This window comes from Mesocricetus auratus, unplaced genomic scaffold (genome assembly GCF_017639785.1).
Source record: "Mesocricetus auratus isolate SY011 unplaced genomic scaffold, BCM_Maur_2.0 Super-Scaffold_6731, whole genome shotgun sequence".
Classification (NCBI taxonomy): domain Eukaryota; kingdom Metazoa; phylum Chordata; class Mammalia; order Rodentia; family Cricetidae; genus Mesocricetus; species Mesocricetus auratus.
Window position 1 is genome coordinate 2,687,827 of NW_024429185.1, and position 18,250 is coordinate 2,706,076.

The 18,250-nt window shown below is 52.6% G+C and overlaps 1 protein-coding gene across 1 annotated transcript in view; it reads right to left on the reverse strand.

Annotated features, from left to right (window-relative positions):
• Myo9b (myosin IXB) overlaps positions 1-15,444 on the reverse strand; it is a 70,186-nt gene extending 54,742 nt beyond the window's left edge. The window contains 1 exon segment of the mRNA XM_040742153.1: positions 14,550-15,444. Coding sequence (XP_040598087.1) covers positions 14,550-15,389 — 840 coding nt within the window. The 5' untranslated portion in view covers positions 15,390-15,444.
• Between the last annotated feature and the right edge of the window lie 2,806 nt (positions 15,445-18,250).

The following is an 18,250-nucleotide window of genomic DNA, read 5'->3' on the forward strand; positions in this document are numbered from 1 at the left end:
TTCAAAGGCGCCCTTGCCTCAGCCTCAGTGTGTGTCGGGGTCACAGGGAGAGAGAGCTGTCGGTCCTGGCTCCGCCTCGCTATTGACAGCTGCTGTAAAGGGCAGAGGTCAGGTCACTGCAGTCTCAGGGAGAACACAGCCACTAAGGACAGCCAAGGCAGGGCGAATGGCAGATGCAGGGACAGGAAGTGGAGCGTCACCCCAACCTGTGCGCTCCTCGATCAGCGAAGGAGGAAGTGGAGGCTCTCCAGGGCCGGCCTCACACCCCACTTCCACTCAGGGCCTCCTTTCTGGTCTCTTCCGGCCGTGGGGCTCAGTACAGGCTCTGGAAAGCTGCTGGCCCCATGACCACGAGGGCCGTCAGGGATGTGGTTAGTTAGGGTGGGTGACTGTGGGGCACAGAGCCCCACACCCTCAGCGGCCCTGACCACAGGAGGCACCAAGAGTCAGCCACAGATGACGTGGGAAATGCAGCAAGGACTCCGGAGGCCAGGACAGACCAATTCCACCCAAGGACACAGCAAAATCTCAAGTGTGGCTGGGGAGATGGCTCCGTGGGTGAAGTATGCGCCACCCAAGTGTGAGGGCCGAGTCTGAACCCCCAAAGCGGGGCCATTGGAGTGGAGGAGGAGAGCCCTGGGCAGCAGAAAACAGACTCTGTCTGCAACAAGGTGAAGGGCAAAGAGCACATCTGAGGTTGTCCTGACACTCACTCACGCCTCTCTCTCTCTCTCTCTCTCTCTCTCTCTCTCTCTCTCTCTCTCTCTCTCTCTCTCTCTCTCTCTCTCTCTCTCTCTCTCTCTCTCTCTCTCTCTCACACACACACACACACACACACTGTCTCTCCCACACACACTCTCTCACACACACTCACACTCTCACACACACAGTCTCTCTCTCACACACACAGTCTCTCTCTCTCTCTCTCTCACACACACACACTCTGTCTCTCTCTCTCTCTCACACACACACACTGTCTCTCCCACACACACTCTCTCACACACACTCACACTCTCACACACACAGTCTCTCTCTCACACACACAGTCTCTCTCTCTCTCACACACACACACACTCTGTCTCTCTCACACACACACACACACTGTCTCTCCCACACACACTCTCTCACACACACTCACACTCTCACACACACACTAACACACTCACACACACACTCCCTCTCACACAGACACACACGAAATCAGGAATGGTACAAATTATTACTGTTATAGGATTTCACCATGTAGCCCAGGCTGGTCTTGAATTTGCTATGTAGCTCAGGCTAGCCCACAACCCTTTCTTTGCCTCATGGAGCAGCACGACAGCGGGTCTGCACTAGCCTATTGAGCCACTGAACAAATCCTGAGACTCTATCCATGTCACAAAAGGACATTCAGGGTTCTCCACAGCCAAATGGTTCCTGACATTACAGAGAGGGGCAGCAGATGTATCACATTTCCTGAGGCTGTCTTCCCTGCAGGTTTCCCTTACTGTGTCTGTCCTCCAGGAATCAGGACACTGACTCAGGTGTTCTCTCTTTAGGGACAGAAACATCACCAGCCCACTCTGACGTTTGCTTTTCCTTTTAGTGACTGCACAGACAGAGGGCAGGCTCAGTGGCCATTCCACAGGTTTGCTTTCTGGGACAGGTTTTTCCATTGGCCTGGAGCTACAAAGTCACTAGGCTGGACAGGAGCCCCAGGGACTGACCTGTCCCTACCTTCCTGGGATGGGACCCAGATCCTGATGAGGGTGCTGGGGATGGACCCAGGCCCTCACCCCAGCCGCTTTACCAACTGGGCTATGTGCCAGCCCCACAATCACCAGCTGCTTGTCCACTGTCTCCATGGTGCCCTTACAGTTGGCGCCTCTCCTGTTCCCAACCCGGGGCTGTGTAACTGGCTCTCCTCTCTTTGACAAAAGCCCCACAACAACTTTTGTGGGTGCCTAAGATGGACACCTAGGTCTTCAGGCACTTCACCTGCTGAGCCATCTCCTGCCACCACTTGCCACACCAATACTTCAACCCAACAGTGGCCTCCTGTTGTCTTGGAGAGCCCATGGTCTCTGGCTCAGGGCTCATCTGACATGTGAAGAAGACCCTGGGTTCTAGTCCACAACCACAAAACCCTGCAGTGGGACACGCCCATCATCTCAGCACATGGAAGTCAGGAGGATCAGGAGTCCAAGGTCATCCTCAGTTACATGCTATATTAGAGCTTAGCCTTGGCTACACCAGACTATCACTCAAAAACAAGAAAAGTTAAAAAACAAAGAAAACCTGGAATTTCTAAAAACAAGCCCCTCAAGGGTATATTCTAAATACTGTAGACAAGTCTTGTCCCCAAACGATCCAACCACAGCTTCCTCAGGCGCTGTGACAGACTTGGGAGGCTGAGGCAGGGGCATCAAGGATTTACAGCTACATTTGTTTAATGTGGCACCATTAAGACAGAACAGAATAGAAGCACGGCACTTGTCCTGATGAGTTTTATGTCAACAAGACACAGGCCGTCATCTGAGAAGAGAAGGAAACACGAACTAAGGGCATGCCCACATCACACTGGCCGATAGACAAGCCTGTGGGTGTTGTCTTGATGGCTGACTGAAGTGGAGACCCCAGATCACAGTGGGAAGCGCCCATCCAGATCTGGTGGTCCTGTGCTCTGTAAGACAGCAGCTGAACAAACCATAAGGGACAAGCCAGTGAGCCGCGCGCTCCATGGCCTCTGCATCAGCTCTGCCTCCAGGTCCCTGCCCAGACTCCCTTATGATGGGCTGTGATGTGCAAGTGAATTGATCCTTCCTCCCTGGGTTGCTTTGGCCATGAGTTTCACCAATCAGCAAATCCACGAAAGATAGCAGTGCACACCGTTAGCCCCAGCACCTGGGAAGCAGAGGCAGGCGGATCTAAGTCTAAGGCCAGGCTGCTCTACAGAGTTCCAAGTCAACCAGGCTAGAGACCCTGCCTCAAAAGCAACAGATACTTCATAGGTATTTCATTTTTCTGTCTTTTGAAAAGTTGTGCTGTTGTGACCCACCTGACATGTAGAGATATGGGATGTGTGATGGTAATTAAGTTTTTAATGTACTTATCTGGGGAGGGGAAGACAAGCTGCGGGAGTCAGTCCCCCCCCTTCCAAGACAGCGTTTCTCTGTCCTGGAACTCACTCTGTAGACCAGGCTGGCCTCCAACTCAGAGATCCACCTGCCTCTGCCTATTGAATGCCGGGACTAAAGGGGTGAGGCACCACACACAACTTGATTCCTCATGTTTTTAAATGATCTCAAACCTGGCCATCTGCTGAAGTTGACCTTGACCTCATGACCCTCCAGCATCAACGTCTCAAGCAGCTGCTGGTCTGCATATCTGTGTGCTGCACCCTGCTTCTCCTTTCCTGCTCACACAGATTCCAGGAGATGGGGGGGGGGGCAGTGCTTGTTGGAGATGGGGGGGGGGGGCAGTGCTGGTTGGAGATGGGGGGCGGGGGCAGTGCTGGTTGGAGATGGGGGGCAGGGGCAGTGCCGGTTGGAGATGGGGGGCAGGGGCAGTGCTGGTTGGAGATGGGGGGCAGGGGCAGTGCTGGTTGGAGATGGGGGGCAGGGGCAGTGCTGGTTGGAGATGGGGGGTGGGGGCAGTGCTGGTTGGAGATGGGGGCAGGGGCAGTGCTGGTTGGATGGGGGGCAGGGGCAGTGCTGGTTGGAGATGGGGGGCAGGGGCAGTGCTGGTTGGAGATGGGGGCAGGGGCAGTGCTGGTTGGAGATGGGGGCGGGGGGCAGTGCTGGTTGGAGATGGGGGGCAGGGGCAGTGCTGGTCTAGTGGCTCCTGACTGGGGCAATGTAGGTCTTTCTGTGATCTGTCCACACTGGTGTATAGCATGTGACCTATACCTCTGGCCCACATATCCACATGTCACTCACCCCCAGGACAGCACACTCTGGTCCCCCACAGTACTCACTCACACGGGCCCTGAGACACTTGCTACTCTGTTTTGGGGATGGTGCCAAACCTGTCTAAATTCTCAGGCACTGAGATGACAGGAGTGTCCTACTGTACCCTGCTCAGGAAGACCTTTTTTGGACGCTTAAACTATACCCCATAATTTCACTCTATTCTTAGATGTGGTGTTCCCAAAAATGTAACTTCCCCCAGGTCTGAAACATCTTTGAAGTGAGCAAAGGCCCTTCCTTCCCTCCAGCTGTGCCGGAGGAAGCTGGGAGATTGTAGGAACAGGGCAGACCCGGAGTGCACAGCCTTACCCTGGCAAGGCTGCTCACGGCCACCCTGACACTGCCCACGGCTCCCAGGCACCTTTCTGGAATGGTCCCAGGACACATGCCTCTCAGCAGAGTCCTCTCGTCCATTCAGCACCCTTCCTGCACGGCCAGCCACACATGCATTGGCTCTTCTAAGTCCCCACTGTTCTCCAGCTCCCAATGTCCCCGAGATGGGATGGGTGCAGGCAGCACCAGAGCCAGGACCACAATGGCCCAGCGCCCACCTGTGACTAAGCAGGAGTCACTACCCATGCTGCCGTCCCTGCTTGACCAGCTATGACTTACACTCCTCGGAGCTCCCAGGGGCACATCAGACACCACAGCTCCAGGTGCCCACAGGCTCATGTCACTTCCCACTTGTTTTCAGGAGGTCAGGGAGTAAGTACAGAGGTGTAGAGAGGGTGGAAGGGACTCCTGGGTCTTGTTCAGTCTTTGGGTCTGGTGGCCCCCAAGTCCTTGGCAGGCAAGATGAAGGCAAGAGTGAGTGTTTCCAAGAGGCTGCTGGAAACCCTATACAGAGCAGGAGTGTGGTGACGGTGCATCTTAAGGAGGTGGGGCTTGGTAGTCAGCCCTCCCTGAGCCTAGGACCCAAAACCCACATAAGAAAGGCAGCACTTGGGGCTCAGCTTGCTCTCTTCACTCAAACAGTCTAGGACCAAAGCCTAAGGGATGCTGCCGCCAAGAATGGTGTGTCTTCCCACCTCAACGGCACAGTCAAGACAATCCCTCCCCAACACCATCCTCACAGCTGATTCTAGACTGTCAAGTTGATAATTAAAGTCAAGCCTCCCAGACTTCAGTGGATGCCCACCAGCATGGATGGTGCCAAACCCAACATTCAGCCGAGATCTTCCTGCACACTCACTAAACCGTCAACGGTGAAACCTGAAACTGCTTATTTCTGGGTTTTTCCACTTAGTATTTTCAAACTGAAGTTAACCGTGAAAGACTGAAGCCCAGAAATCAAAACCCTTTAGAAGGGGTGACTATTCACTGTAAGAAACCCTGAGCTGGGCTGTGGATGTGGCTCAGCTGGAACAGTGCTTGTAGCTTAGTTGGTAGGGTACTTACAGCTCAGTGGGCACAGTGCTTACATAGCATTTACACAGCCTTCATTCCCAAAGTCACATGAACCAGGCCTGTGGTACACACGTAATCCTGGCTCTCAGGAGCCGGAGGCAGGAGAATCAGAAGTATCCTCAGCTATACTGCAAGTATGAGGCCAGCCTGGGCTACATGACCCCCTGTGGAATGACAGTAAAGCAGATGGAAGGGGTTGGGGAGGTCTGCAGAAAGCCTGCTGATTCTGAGGACAGTTAGACACGAACCCCCTTTTCTGGGGAATTCTTGCTACTGACTTTCAAGCCCTCTGTCCAAGTCAGCCTAGAGACCCAACTCCAAATGCCATGCCCAGGTCCCCTCCTCAGCAACAGAGATCATTGGTGGATGGTGACGAACCTGCAGGACTCAGTCACCTCCACACACAGGCACAGATGTGTGGCCTGATGCACCCGAAAAGCACTCAGGCTGGACATTCCACAACACCTAGACAACCCTGCCAGTAGCTCTAAGCCCAATGGCTCCCAGAGGAGCCTGACTGACATCTGGACACACTGGTGGGCAGGGGCCTGAGCCCCAAACATGGACAACAGGGAGGAGACTGGATATGAACAGGAGATGTGACCTTTATGGGGCTCTCTGCACCATGATACATGTAGGACCTGCTTGTCTGGCTCCCCCTGACACTCTGTAAGCCAGAGGTCCCTCAGACTGCTTCTCTCCATATGGTCCACAAAGACCCTAGTTCTGCTTTCTGCCCTGGGTCCGTATGTATCTATCTGGCTGTCCCTCCATCCATCCCTCAAAGGCCTCAAATCCCAGGGTTTAAGTCACATGGCTCCTTCCTGCTTCTGTGTAAGACACGCCCCCCAACACACACACTAAGGTCTCCCTCCTCTATAGGCTGGTGACGCTGACCTGTGTGGCCCAGACAGGTACAAGGTGGAGTGGCGAGGGTCTCCTGAGAGCACTCCTGCCCCCACAGTGGGTCTGCAGTGACCCTGATGTGCTCAATGATCCTGTCACCTTCCAAACAATGCAGCTCCCCGCTCAGCCCAACACACATCGGGCCCCCCAGCAACACCCTGATGCTCCTTCCTCTCAGCTGCCTACAACACTCCATACTTATTTAAACTTTGAAGTATTTTCACTTATTGGTGATCGTGTATGTGTGTCTACCCACATGAACACACCTGGAGGTCAGAGGAAAACATTGAGGAGTCAGGTCTCCCCTTCCACCATGAGGGACCTGAACTCAGGTCATGAAGCTTGGCAGCAAGCTCGTTTCCTCACTGAGCCATCCTGCCTGCCCGGGACCAAACACCTTAAGGTAAGTCACAGTCCTTGAGTCTCCAGCACTGTTGTGCCTTGGGTAAGCTATCAGCTGACTAAAGTTCCCCACGCAGTTCCTGCAATCATCTGAGACCCTGTCTCACTCACCAAGGTCAGTACTCCTCAATAACTGGCCGCACTCTGGGTTATGCCGAGCTCTGATGCCTCTGCTCAGGAAGCCTATGCCAATGGTCCTGCCTGCTTCTCACCACCCACAGCTCCCCAAGGCAAGCTGCCCTTGGCTGCTGGTCTCTTGGCAGGCTGTGGACACATGTTCTGAGGTGCATTTGCCCCTCTCCTGCTCCTGCCCCAGGATTCTTGGGCGCTTCAGCCCTCAAACCAGCCTCAGCAGGCTGCTAGAGGGGATGCTGCTCCATGTGGGCAAACTGTGACCACAGCCCTTCATCGTACAGCACTGCTCTGCGGGGACCCGAAGGGCAGAGATTCTTCAGGCTAGGGAGTCTATTGTAGCCAGCATGCTAAGGAGTGAGATGCCGTGGGAGAATTCCCACAACAAAGTGTGGACACAGCTGGCAAGCAGAGGAAAACGTGGTGTCTGATTACAGGGGACAGTATCACTCACTCAGCCACGAAAAGGGAACAAAACTCTCACATACCAACACACACTGTAACACGGATGTATCCTGGAAAGTGACAGAAGTCAAACCAATGGTCACCTGATATCTGATGAAATTCACATGAACCAGCCACAACATGCAAAGACACAAGAGGAGTGGGCAGTGACAACTGATATGGACAGCGTATCTTTTTTTGGGACTAGACAGAGGTAATGGCTGTACAAAACTGAATGTACCAGATGGCATTATGACAGTTGATTCTACCAACATGACACACCTAGGAAGAGACTGGAGTGTGAACTGTCTGTGGAGCATTCGCTTGATTGCTAACTGATGGAGGAGGGCACGGCTCACTGTGGGTGGTGCATCCCTGGGCAAGTAGACTGGGCTGTAGAAGAAGGGCCGCTGAGGGTGGTGCATGCCTAGAATGCCAGCACGAGAGGCCTGGGCCAGCCTGCTCTACAGGGTGAGTTTCAGGACATCCAGGGCTATGTAGAGAGACCATGTACGGGAAAAGAGAAGAAAGGCAGTCAGCAGTCTGAGCCTGGGGGACCAGTAAGCAGCACTCCTCCGTGGGTTCTGCTTCAAGCCCCTGCCCTGACTGCCCTCTAGAACACGCCCTTTCCTACTTCCATGGCTCCTGGTCATAATGCCCATCACAGCAGTAGAGAGCGAGTCAGGACAAGGCTGTGACAGTCACTGTGTCACCGTGAGGAAACGGGGCAGCAGGCTCTCTGTGAAATGAGCAGGTTAGCTCCCGGCTGGAGGCTGAGGCTGCTGGCTCAGTGCCCGTACCACACTGCATCATGGGCACACAGGACAGCAAGCAGTCGTGCTAAGCCTGACCAAACAAGAGACTAAGGAAGGCTTTAAACTCCTCAATGCACAGACCCAGTGACATCACCAACTCCCAACAGCTCTGAACATGGTCGCCTGGAGACAAATCTCCAAAATAGAATATTTTAGAGACTGCCCTCAGACCAACACATGCTGAGCTGCACTCTTGGTTGACTGACAGAGACAGGGTGTCATAATGTAGTCCAGGCTGGCCTTAAACTCCTGCCTCGGCCTCCAAAATGCTGGGTGACAGGCACGTGCTGCCATACCCGGCTGAGCCACACTTTTCATCTGTCAGTATCAAGTCTCTTAACGCCACCACAGGCTGAGGTGAGGCACTCCCAGTTCCAGAATCTGTGTCAGCCTGGCTAAATATCTTACATCAGTGAACCATGTCCCTGTGGCTGGGCAGAGCCACCATACCCCAGGAAAGCCATGGCCTGCAGGCAAAGGCCCAGTAATCACCCTGCTACGGCCCTGGTGACTGCAGGGTGGGGGATGGAGTTTGGTCCACAGTGTCTCTAAGGACACAAAGCCTGGTCTTGAGCCAGCAGCTTCAGGACCCTTCCCTGTTCTGGAGCGCAGGTGCCTATGGTGGCTACAGCTGTGCTCTGTCTCCCTCCCTCTCCTCTCCTGGGACAGCAGTGCCTGTGTCTCATTGAAGCCAGGGCCCTTGGGAAAACAGCCCGTGAGTGTGAGTCCATGTTTCATTTCTGCTTTCAGAACCAGAGCCCATGCTGGCTCACACATGCCAGCAGCAGCTGGAACACACCAGGCCCAGCCAGTGTGTGCCCTGCTTCCCTGCAGTGAGCCTGCCCACTGTCCTTGGCATGCTTTAAGGTGAACCTCATGACCAATGTTCTAGGCTCCTCTGCTGAGACTGACATTCCACCATGCTCACAAAGGCCCAGGTAACTTACTGTCCCGTACACTAGGGCAGCCCACACCCCACACAATCATCTCCTTCCTGAAGGTGGGCACTAGAGGGGGCTTGCTCCTTGCCTACTGGAGGATGCCCAGCTCCTGCCGTCCCCACATCCTTTGAAATGGCAACTGTCTCAGGGCATGCAGGGACACTGACTGACAGGTCCCTGCCCTCCATAGCACTGCACTGTGAGACTACACCCAGGCCTGAGGGGGGCAACAGGGCCCAGGGACATTCTAACCTCAAAGCAGCCCAGCTTCTCCTTTTGGGGAGCCGAAAAAAAGTCCCTGACTCTTCAGGCTGCATGGGTCTTTGGCCTGTGCAGCCTGGGACCCTGAGAGGACAGGAATGAGCGGGGCTGTTGAGTCACATGAGCTGGGCTGACCCAAGATGTACCAAGGCCTGACCCCTGGCAGCTGTGACCATAGGACAGGGGCCTCAAAGTTGCAGCTCACACAAGGTTCCTTTTTTTTTTGGTTAGTCAGTGCCTTTCATACAGTACTCAAAAGCTGAGGCATGGGATGAACACGCTGGGACCAGCTTTGACAACACAGAAAGAAAGGAAGGGAGGCAGGAGGAAGCCAGGTGTGGTGCGGTGCCTGCCTGTCATCCCAGCACCTGGGAGGTGGACACAGGAGGATGAGGAGTCCAGTGTCATCCCTTGGCTACATAGAAAGCTTAAGGCTTGCTTTGAGTTACATGGGTGCCAATCTCAAAACAAACATAATACTAAGAAAAAAAAACTCTTGCTTACATATACATACCTCACCCAACACACATAATTTAAAATGAAAACTAGAAGAAATAAAACAAATAAATAAAAATTAGGCTGGGTGTGGAAGCTGCACACCTTTAATCCCAGCACCTTGGACACAGAGGCAGGTGTCTTAATTCTGTGAGTTCAAGACTAGCCTAGTCTACATAGAGATTTCCAGGACAGTCTATCTCAAAATAATAAGTAAATAAATAAGCTAAATTAAAATAAATAAAAAACACCTTTTGGCCAAATTCTCTGCCTCCCAGGAGGACTATAGGCAGTTCAGGTGGGAAGGAGACACTGACAGGTCTCAGACATTTAGGTGTCATGCCTGTAGGAGTGGTGGGTGGAGGCTGCAATACCAGTTGCTGTCACTCTGCAGAGAAGGACCTGGCACAATGGTCATGCTGAGGTCAGCTCTGAGCTCTGAGCACAGGAGTCCCAAGCCGACGGGTACCACGGGAAGCATGCTGACTGCCCACCATGGAGCTGGCTCTGGTTGGTCTTGAACCCAGCGAGGCCACCACCCTCCCCAGCCTGTGACTGAAAAAGAGAGCTGGTCAGGCTGTCTGTGGCTGAGGCCCCAAGAAGGAAGTCAGCAGGACTGGTAGGTGACTCATAGCAGTGACTAAGTGCTTCACAGTGACAACAGTCAGTGCCATGCCAGCATCCTTAAGTGATGGATGAGGAGGTTGGCAGCGGCTTCACCAGAATAAGAGAAACAACAGGTCCTAAGACGACTATGAAACTAGTTATTGGCCCCAGGAACAAAGTATCAACGGGCTGTGGTGGTGCACTCCTTTAATCCCAGCACTCACTCAGGGAGGCAGAGGCAAGCAGATTCTGTGAGTTCAAGGCCAGTCTGGTTCCAAAGCTACAGAGAAACTCAGTCTCAGAAAAAAATTTTTAAAAAGGCACTGAGTTTCACGAGCGGTTAGTCTATGGGGCCACTGTGGACAGACCAGGAAGTGTGACCTCATTTGGAAACAGGGTTGCAGGAATCTGCATTCTGTGGCTGTAACAAAACACCCTGGAATCAGAACCTCATGAGGACGAGGGCTCACTTAGTTATGTGACCGCCCTGCCCCCTAGTCTCCTTGAACTTTCGCCTTTTCAGTTCGAGGAAGGGCTCTGCAAGTTCCCGTTGAGGTTTCCAAGTGGTCAACAGCACCATGCCTCTGCTGCCTTCAGCAAGGCAAACAAGGGCCACCTCAACCCTTGCCGGGATGTCACGACCACTCGTGACCAAGGCAACCAGTGCCTAACCAGTGCCTATCATGAGGACAGCACCTGCAGCACGGCACCACTGTACAGGGTCATGTCATGAACACTGCGGAACAGCAAGGATGCTCACTGTGTCACACAGAGCAAGATCCATGGAAAATCTACAAATGACTTCTTTGGATTTTCCCATTTCTTACTCTCAGATCATGGCTGACTGAGGCTGAGGCATGGTGCTGTCTTTGTGGACTGGATGGTTTATCTGCACAGATGGACTCATGCAAGTTGGGGAAGCTAGAATCAAAGGGAAGCCTAAATTCTCTTCTCTCTTCAAGACAGGGTCTCATGTAGCCCGGGCTGGCCTCAAACTCTTTAAGCAGCCAAAAATGATCCTAAATTCCTGATCTTCCTGGCTCCACCTCCTGAGTGTTGGGACAAGAGGTGTATGCCACTTCGCTTGGCTTAGAAAACCTATTCTGTTACTCAGTGGCTTTTTTGGCTTTTTTTTCTTTTTAAATTTATGCAGCACAGAACGCTGAACCTTCCTGTGGGTTGTGGAGGAGAAAGCAGAAACACACCGCCCATGCTGGTGCACAGCTGAGCCTGTGACCTCAACCGATGGCCCGCAATGATCTTGAGAGGAAGAGGAACCCAGACGAACAAACACAGCAGGCTAGAAGTAAGTGAATGGATCTGCATAGCAAACATCAGTCCTCCATGCAGGGGGTGGGCAAGAGGTCATAGGTCAATGGGGGCCACCCACTCCCAATTCCCTCCTCCAGGGACACTAAGGACAAAGAAGCTTCCACATCAGGGTCATGTCCCATTCGGTTTAGCACTCAGAGTGGGTTGCGGGTAGACTTAGTTCAAGACAGCCCAAGCCATACCCTCCTGTAGCCTTTTAGTCAGCTCCATATGAGAATCCAGACAGCCCTGCTTGGGGACAATGACAGGGAAGTCTACATGATCAATACAGACCAAGCATGCCCCCTACATTTCTGGAGTTTTGCTTTGCTTTGCAAGATTTCCTATGCATTTATTTGTTCTGTGTGGTTGCTTGCATGAGTTCAAATGCACTATGTATACAGGAGCCCTTGGAGACCAGATCTCCTGGACTTGGAGTTACGGATGGCTGTGAGCCACCACGTAGGTACTAGGAACTAAACTCAAGTCTCCTGCAACAGCACTAAACACCCTTAATGCTGGGCCATCTCTCCAACCCCATTTGATCTTTTAATGTTTATGCACAGCTTGGGTGTCTGGGTGTCACACCCCTGCAACACTGTTGACCTTCATTGAGACACAGTCTTTTCCTGGCCTACAGCTAACCCCTTATTCAAGCCTGCAGGTCAGCAAGCTCCAGCCCCAGGCCCCTCCCAAGCCCCAGTCTCTATCCCTCAGTGCTGGGATTACAACTGTGCACAGCCATGTCCAGGGCTCCTGGGGTTAAGCCTACGTCCTTGTGCAAGTGAGAAAAGCAGTCTACTGACAGCCATCCCCAGGCCCACACAGCCTGACCTACAGTCAAGCTGACTCTGGAGGGTCAACTGTCAGGGTTGCTACTTAGTGAGGAAAAAAGCCAGCTCCCAAGTCACAAAAGGCAGAAGACCCTCAGGCACAAATGGATTAGCAAGGCCATACTGCAAAGGGGCACAGTGAGTCCACTGGGGGTGGGGCTGCCAGCTGGGAGTGGGCTAGGAAGAAGAGCAGGCTCCATGGCAGGAGACACTGTACCAAGGTGGTAGCCAAGGGCCACACTTGTGCCCCACGTACGTCAAGACCCTGCAGGGTTAGGTACAAGCAGTGCATCAGCACTGGCTTCCGTTACAATGGCATACCTCAACACCCATGAACCAAAAGGCAGGATGTGAGAGAAGACTCCTGAGAGGCTTGTTACCTGCTCAGCATTCTCTGCTGACACCACTTTGAAAAGAATGATCAGCCAGGTGGTGGTGGCAGCAGCTGTGCACGCCTTTAACCCCAGCACTGGGAGGCAGAGGCAGGCAGACCTCCGTGAGTTCAAGGCCTACAGAGCGAGTTCCAGAACAGCCAGGGCTACACAGAGAAACCCTGTCTCAAAAAAGAAGAAAAAGAAAAAGAAAGGGAGGGAAAGAGGGGGCAGGGAGGGAAAGAGGGAAGGAAGGAAGGAAGGAAGGAAGGAAGGAAGGAAGGAAGGAAGGAAGGAAGGAAGGAAGGAAGGAGTCTATTGCACTGACTATGATAGAACACACTTTAATTCCAGCACTCAGGAAGCAGAAGCAGGGGCAACTCTGTGAGTTCGAGGTCATCCTGGTCTATACAGTGAATTCCAGGACAGCCAAGGCTACACAATAAGACCCTGTCTCAAAAAAATGGGTGAGGCACTTGTTATCAAGCCTGGATGGCATGGGTTCGATCCCTGGGATTCACGTGGGGGGAGAACTAACCCCACAGGCTGTCCTCTGACTCCACACGAGCACTGTGCGCTCACACACCCACATACAAAGTCAACTGACTTCAAAAGTCCCTGAGAAGAGAGGGCTGGAGAGAGCACTCAGGGTTAAGAGCACTGGCCGCTCTTGCAGAGACCTCAGATCTGACCCCCGGCACCCATGACAGCTCACAACCGGCCATACCTCAGTTCAGGGATCTGATGCCTCTTCTGGTTTCTAAAGGCACCAGGCATGGACACACATGCAAGCAACACTTCCCCCCACACACAAACACAGACACACATAGAAAAAGAAGAGCAACGCCTGGGCCCCAGCTCCAGATGCAGACCCCGTACTCATGACCTAGCCACACATGTACTATGGCCTGAGACATGTGAACATCTCATCATAAAAGGCCCACAGTTGGGCTCACTGACTCATCCCTGTCACCCATGCCCTCAAGGCTTGCCCTCAGTGACACATCAATGGCTCCCATGGCATTTGGTGAATGGGGACCCTGGGCAGCAGCTATAATGTGTAGGATCTGGGGTACTTTCTCCCGAGTACGGTGGGGCACCATCTCCCTGATGCTCTTGAAGTGCTCTCTGGTATTCAATAGGAGCTCAATCTGTTCGTCCAGGACCCAGAGGGCAGATGAATACCAAGGACATGTGACTCCTGCCAGTCTCCTCTCCTGTCCTGGATGCTCTCGAACTTGAGGTCAGGCACAGCTGAGCCTGAGGACAGCCTCCCTCAGCATGCACATCACTAACAGTATTCTGTAAGTGCCTCTGGGCAAAGTGCTCAGGCCATGGCTCCTTTCACACCCTGGGCCTCTGACCTCATGCAGCCATGCCAGAGCCTGGAGGAAGCTGACACCCTACATGCACAGATAGAATGATCCCAAGGAGCCGGTTCTAGGCCTGCTGTCCTGCCTCACCCAATCCTGCCCTCCAAAGCCAGATCATGTGTGCTGCCAGGTGTGGAAATCTGGGTCCCATGCAAGATCACACCAGCACACTCTGGGCTGGAAGCCCAGTCTCACACAAGCTCAGTGAGTGCTGCAGACCCTGAGCATCACACAGAGCGGAGGCAGCGCCCCCTTTCCTGGGCCCTTTACCTCCAGTGGCCCCCCTGCCCCGCCCTGCTTACCTCCAGCACAGGCCCTGCGCCCAGGATGGTCCTCTCGACACCACTGGCATAGCCCTTCTGGCTGAGTGCCGTGAGGCAGTGGATGAGAAAGTTGGTGCTCTGCGTCTTGCCAGAGCCGCTCTCGCCTGAGATGACAATGCACTGGTTCACACGCTTGCGCAGCATGGCGTAGTAGGCCACGTCTGCCAGTGCGAACACGTGGGGCTCCAGCTTGCCCAGCTGCTGGTTCTCATACATCTTGACATACTTGGGGTTGTAGATGGGCAGAAACTTGAAGGGGTTGATGGCCACCAGGATGCTGCCCGCATATGTGTAGATCTTGTGCTGCAAGAAGCGCAGCTTCAGGTTCTGCAGCAGGTTGGCCTCCGTCAGCTCTGGCAGGTTACACAGGTCGTCAAAGTCGGCCTGCGGCCGTGGCAACAGCCCACGCTCCACCAAGCCTTGCACAGCCGTGGGCTGTGCAAGCAGCTGCATGTGCAGGTACTGAATGCTGCCGTCGGCATTGCGCTCCTGCAGCATGAAGTAGTAGCCATCCTCCTGCGGGTGCTCGTCCTGCGCGCGCCGTGGCCACAACAGCACGCGGTGCACGGGAGAGTCGCTGGCGTCCAGCACCCATTCCTCCCCTCCTGACTCCTTCACCTCCACCAGCACGTAGCGCTTTGAGCCGTCCAGGCGCAGGCTGGTCACCACGTCTCGGATGACATCGGCTGTGGTACTGTCCTTGGTGGCGGTCACATGGCACGATGCCTGGCTGCCAGTGGTGGACAGCTGCGGGTAGACGTGCAGGCGGTAGGTGGCCTGCTGCCGACGGCCCGAGCTGCCAGCCTCCTGCGCACTCATCCTGCCGGCCTGCCGGCCTCAGCATGCCTCATGGGCACGTGCGCACCGCCTGCAGCTGGAAGGAACACTGACGTTAGCCTGGCGATCACCCTGGCACAGCCAACGCCACACCCACAGCGCAACCCACCAAAGGGGCTCAGACCTGAGTGAGGACCATTCACCTTCTTTCCTTTATTGCAAAATGATGGAACCCAGAGTCCGCTGTGGATAAGGCGAGGACAAACATCCCTGAGCCATGATAAAGCATGGGGAGGGAGGGGGTGTGGTGGGATTCTTAGGCAGGGCTCCACCCCTGAGCCACGCCCTAACCCTGAATGAAGGTACATACAGTAAACTACTTTTACTTCTGAAGGCTGCAAGAACAAGGAAGGAGTTGATGCTGGGGAGAGGCATCTGGTATCGTGCAGAAAGAGACACAAAAGCAGCACCGATCACGTGCATGAGACCCCTGTGCACCAACTGAAGACAAGTGAGCCTTTGCTCCAAACCCAACGATAAATGAAGCGCAGTAGGAGTTCCTCTTAGAGAGCGGAGAAGTCTTAAAAGGCGTGGCAACATGAAAGGGGGACTCTGCAGGATGAAGAGGAGTTTGCTCATGAGACTGGCCAGCAGAAGAGGGCATGGCAGTCTTCACTGTCTGTTTTTATAAATAAAGTTTTATTCTAAGGCAGAAAAACTGTATGTGGCCACTTTTGCTACAATATCAAAACAGAACTGTCACAAGAGAGACCAAGAGCTGACAAGGCTGCGATATTTACCTGGCAGTCACTTCCAGACGTTTGCTGGCCTCTGACTTTGCAGAAATGTGACTCAGCCCCACAAACCTATAGGGGTTCAACATCCAGTATTTCAAAAAAACAGGATACAAACATTCAAACACTCAGTCCCATATCCAGATACACAAAGACCTGAAGAAAAATTCACACGTGTGAATCCCACGTAGATACTTCTTGTCATTACTCCCTGAGTCCACACACAACCATGACACTGCCTTTGGTATTTAGAAATAGAGGCTAGCTCAGCAGCTAAGAACACTGGCTGCTCTTCCTTACAGAGGACCCAGGTTCAGTTCCCAGCAATACATGGTGGTTCACAACCATCTACAAGCCCAGTTCTAGAGGATCCAGCACCCTCTTGTGGCCTGCTTGGGCACTAAGCATGTATGTGGAACACAGACATATATGTAGGCAAAATACCCATACACATAAAATAAAACAAAAATTTCAAAAGGCATCTAGACATGGCTTACTGTCTTCAGGATAGACAGCTGATGACCCCGAGGGTAAGAGTGCCTGCCAAACCCTGACAACAGAGAGCCAGATGTGTTGGTGTACACGTGTAGTTCAGAGACCCACAGTAAGACAGAAGCCATGAGGAAGTTCAAGGGCCAGCTAGCCTGGGGTACACATACTAAGCCTGGGCTACATGAAACCTTGCCTCAAAAAAAAAAATCAAAACAACAAAAGAAGAAGATTGGCTCCACAATAAAGTCCTCTGTCTGACCTCTGATTGTGCACCATGGCACATGTCACACACACACACACACACACACACACACACACACACACACACGGGGGGGGGCACGACATATTGTGTTACTGGCCAACTCCAGGGCATACACTTTTGTTGTTGCTCTGTTTTTGGCTTGTCTTTTCAGACAGACAGAGTCTCACTGAAGACCTGAGTGCCCTGGAACCCACTCTGCAGACCAGGCTGGCTCAATTCGCAGGACTGCCTCTGCCTCCTGTGTGGTGATATATTATTTATGATTTAGTAAAGCATGCCTGAGGATTCAGAAAGCAAAGCCAGCCTCAAGCTATAGCGATACACACCTTTAATCCCAGGACTCAGGATTGAAGAGGTAGATGGATCTCTGGAGTCCAAGATCATCCTGGGATACCAGAGAGTGAATCAGAGCTTACACCTTTAATCCCAGGATTTGAGAGGTATAAAAGGTGAAGGTCTTAGTCTGAGATTAGTCTCTAGCCAGGTTGAGGAGAGAATAGCAGTCTGAGAGAATCTGAGGAGCAGTGAAGTTGGGAACAGCCTGAGGATCACCCTTTTGGTCTGAGCTGAGGTAGAGATAACAGCTAGTGGCTGGCTTCTTTGCTTTTCTGATCTTCAGCTTGAAGCTTAAACCCCAGTATCTGTTTCTAGGTCTTTTATTTATTGTGCTATGGTGAGACATGTCTGCTCGTGGCAGCACCAATTACTTCAAGAAGATGATGGGCAATCGAAGAAATTCCTTATGGAGTTTGCTTTCAATGTGACAGGGCTAGCCATTTGGGCAAGAATCTGTTCTTGCCTGGACTGCCTGACTGTATGCTATATAAACTTAATATGCAGGACCCACAGGAAAGTGTCTGCTGAACTTGCCAAAACAAGATGGGATGGTCCTTCAAGATTCCTGCTTCATGGAAGAGTCTGTCAGACATTCTGCAGGACACTGAAAAAGTGACTGACCAATTTTGTCAAAATAGGCAGGACAGTCATTCAAAGTTCCTGCTTTACTTTGAAATCTGTCAGATACTCTAGGTCTATAGGCAGAAGATGGATGCCCCAACGTGACAGAAGAACTTTAGGCGACTGTCCAGGCAGCTAGATGTGTCATTTCTAGAGTTTTGAAAGTTGCTTACAATGCACTTCTAGTTTACTTAGGGTACATTATATCCTTCTGGGATCTTTGATGGAGCTGAAGACAGTTATAATTTTCCTTAGTTATGATAAAAGACAAATTAGATATAAAACTTTAGATTCACAAAGATAGGACAGATAGAGTATTTTCTTTAATTTTGCCACACAGATAGACTAAATATTGCAACTGTAATTCTTGCTCGATAACTGTTCTTTATATATGATTT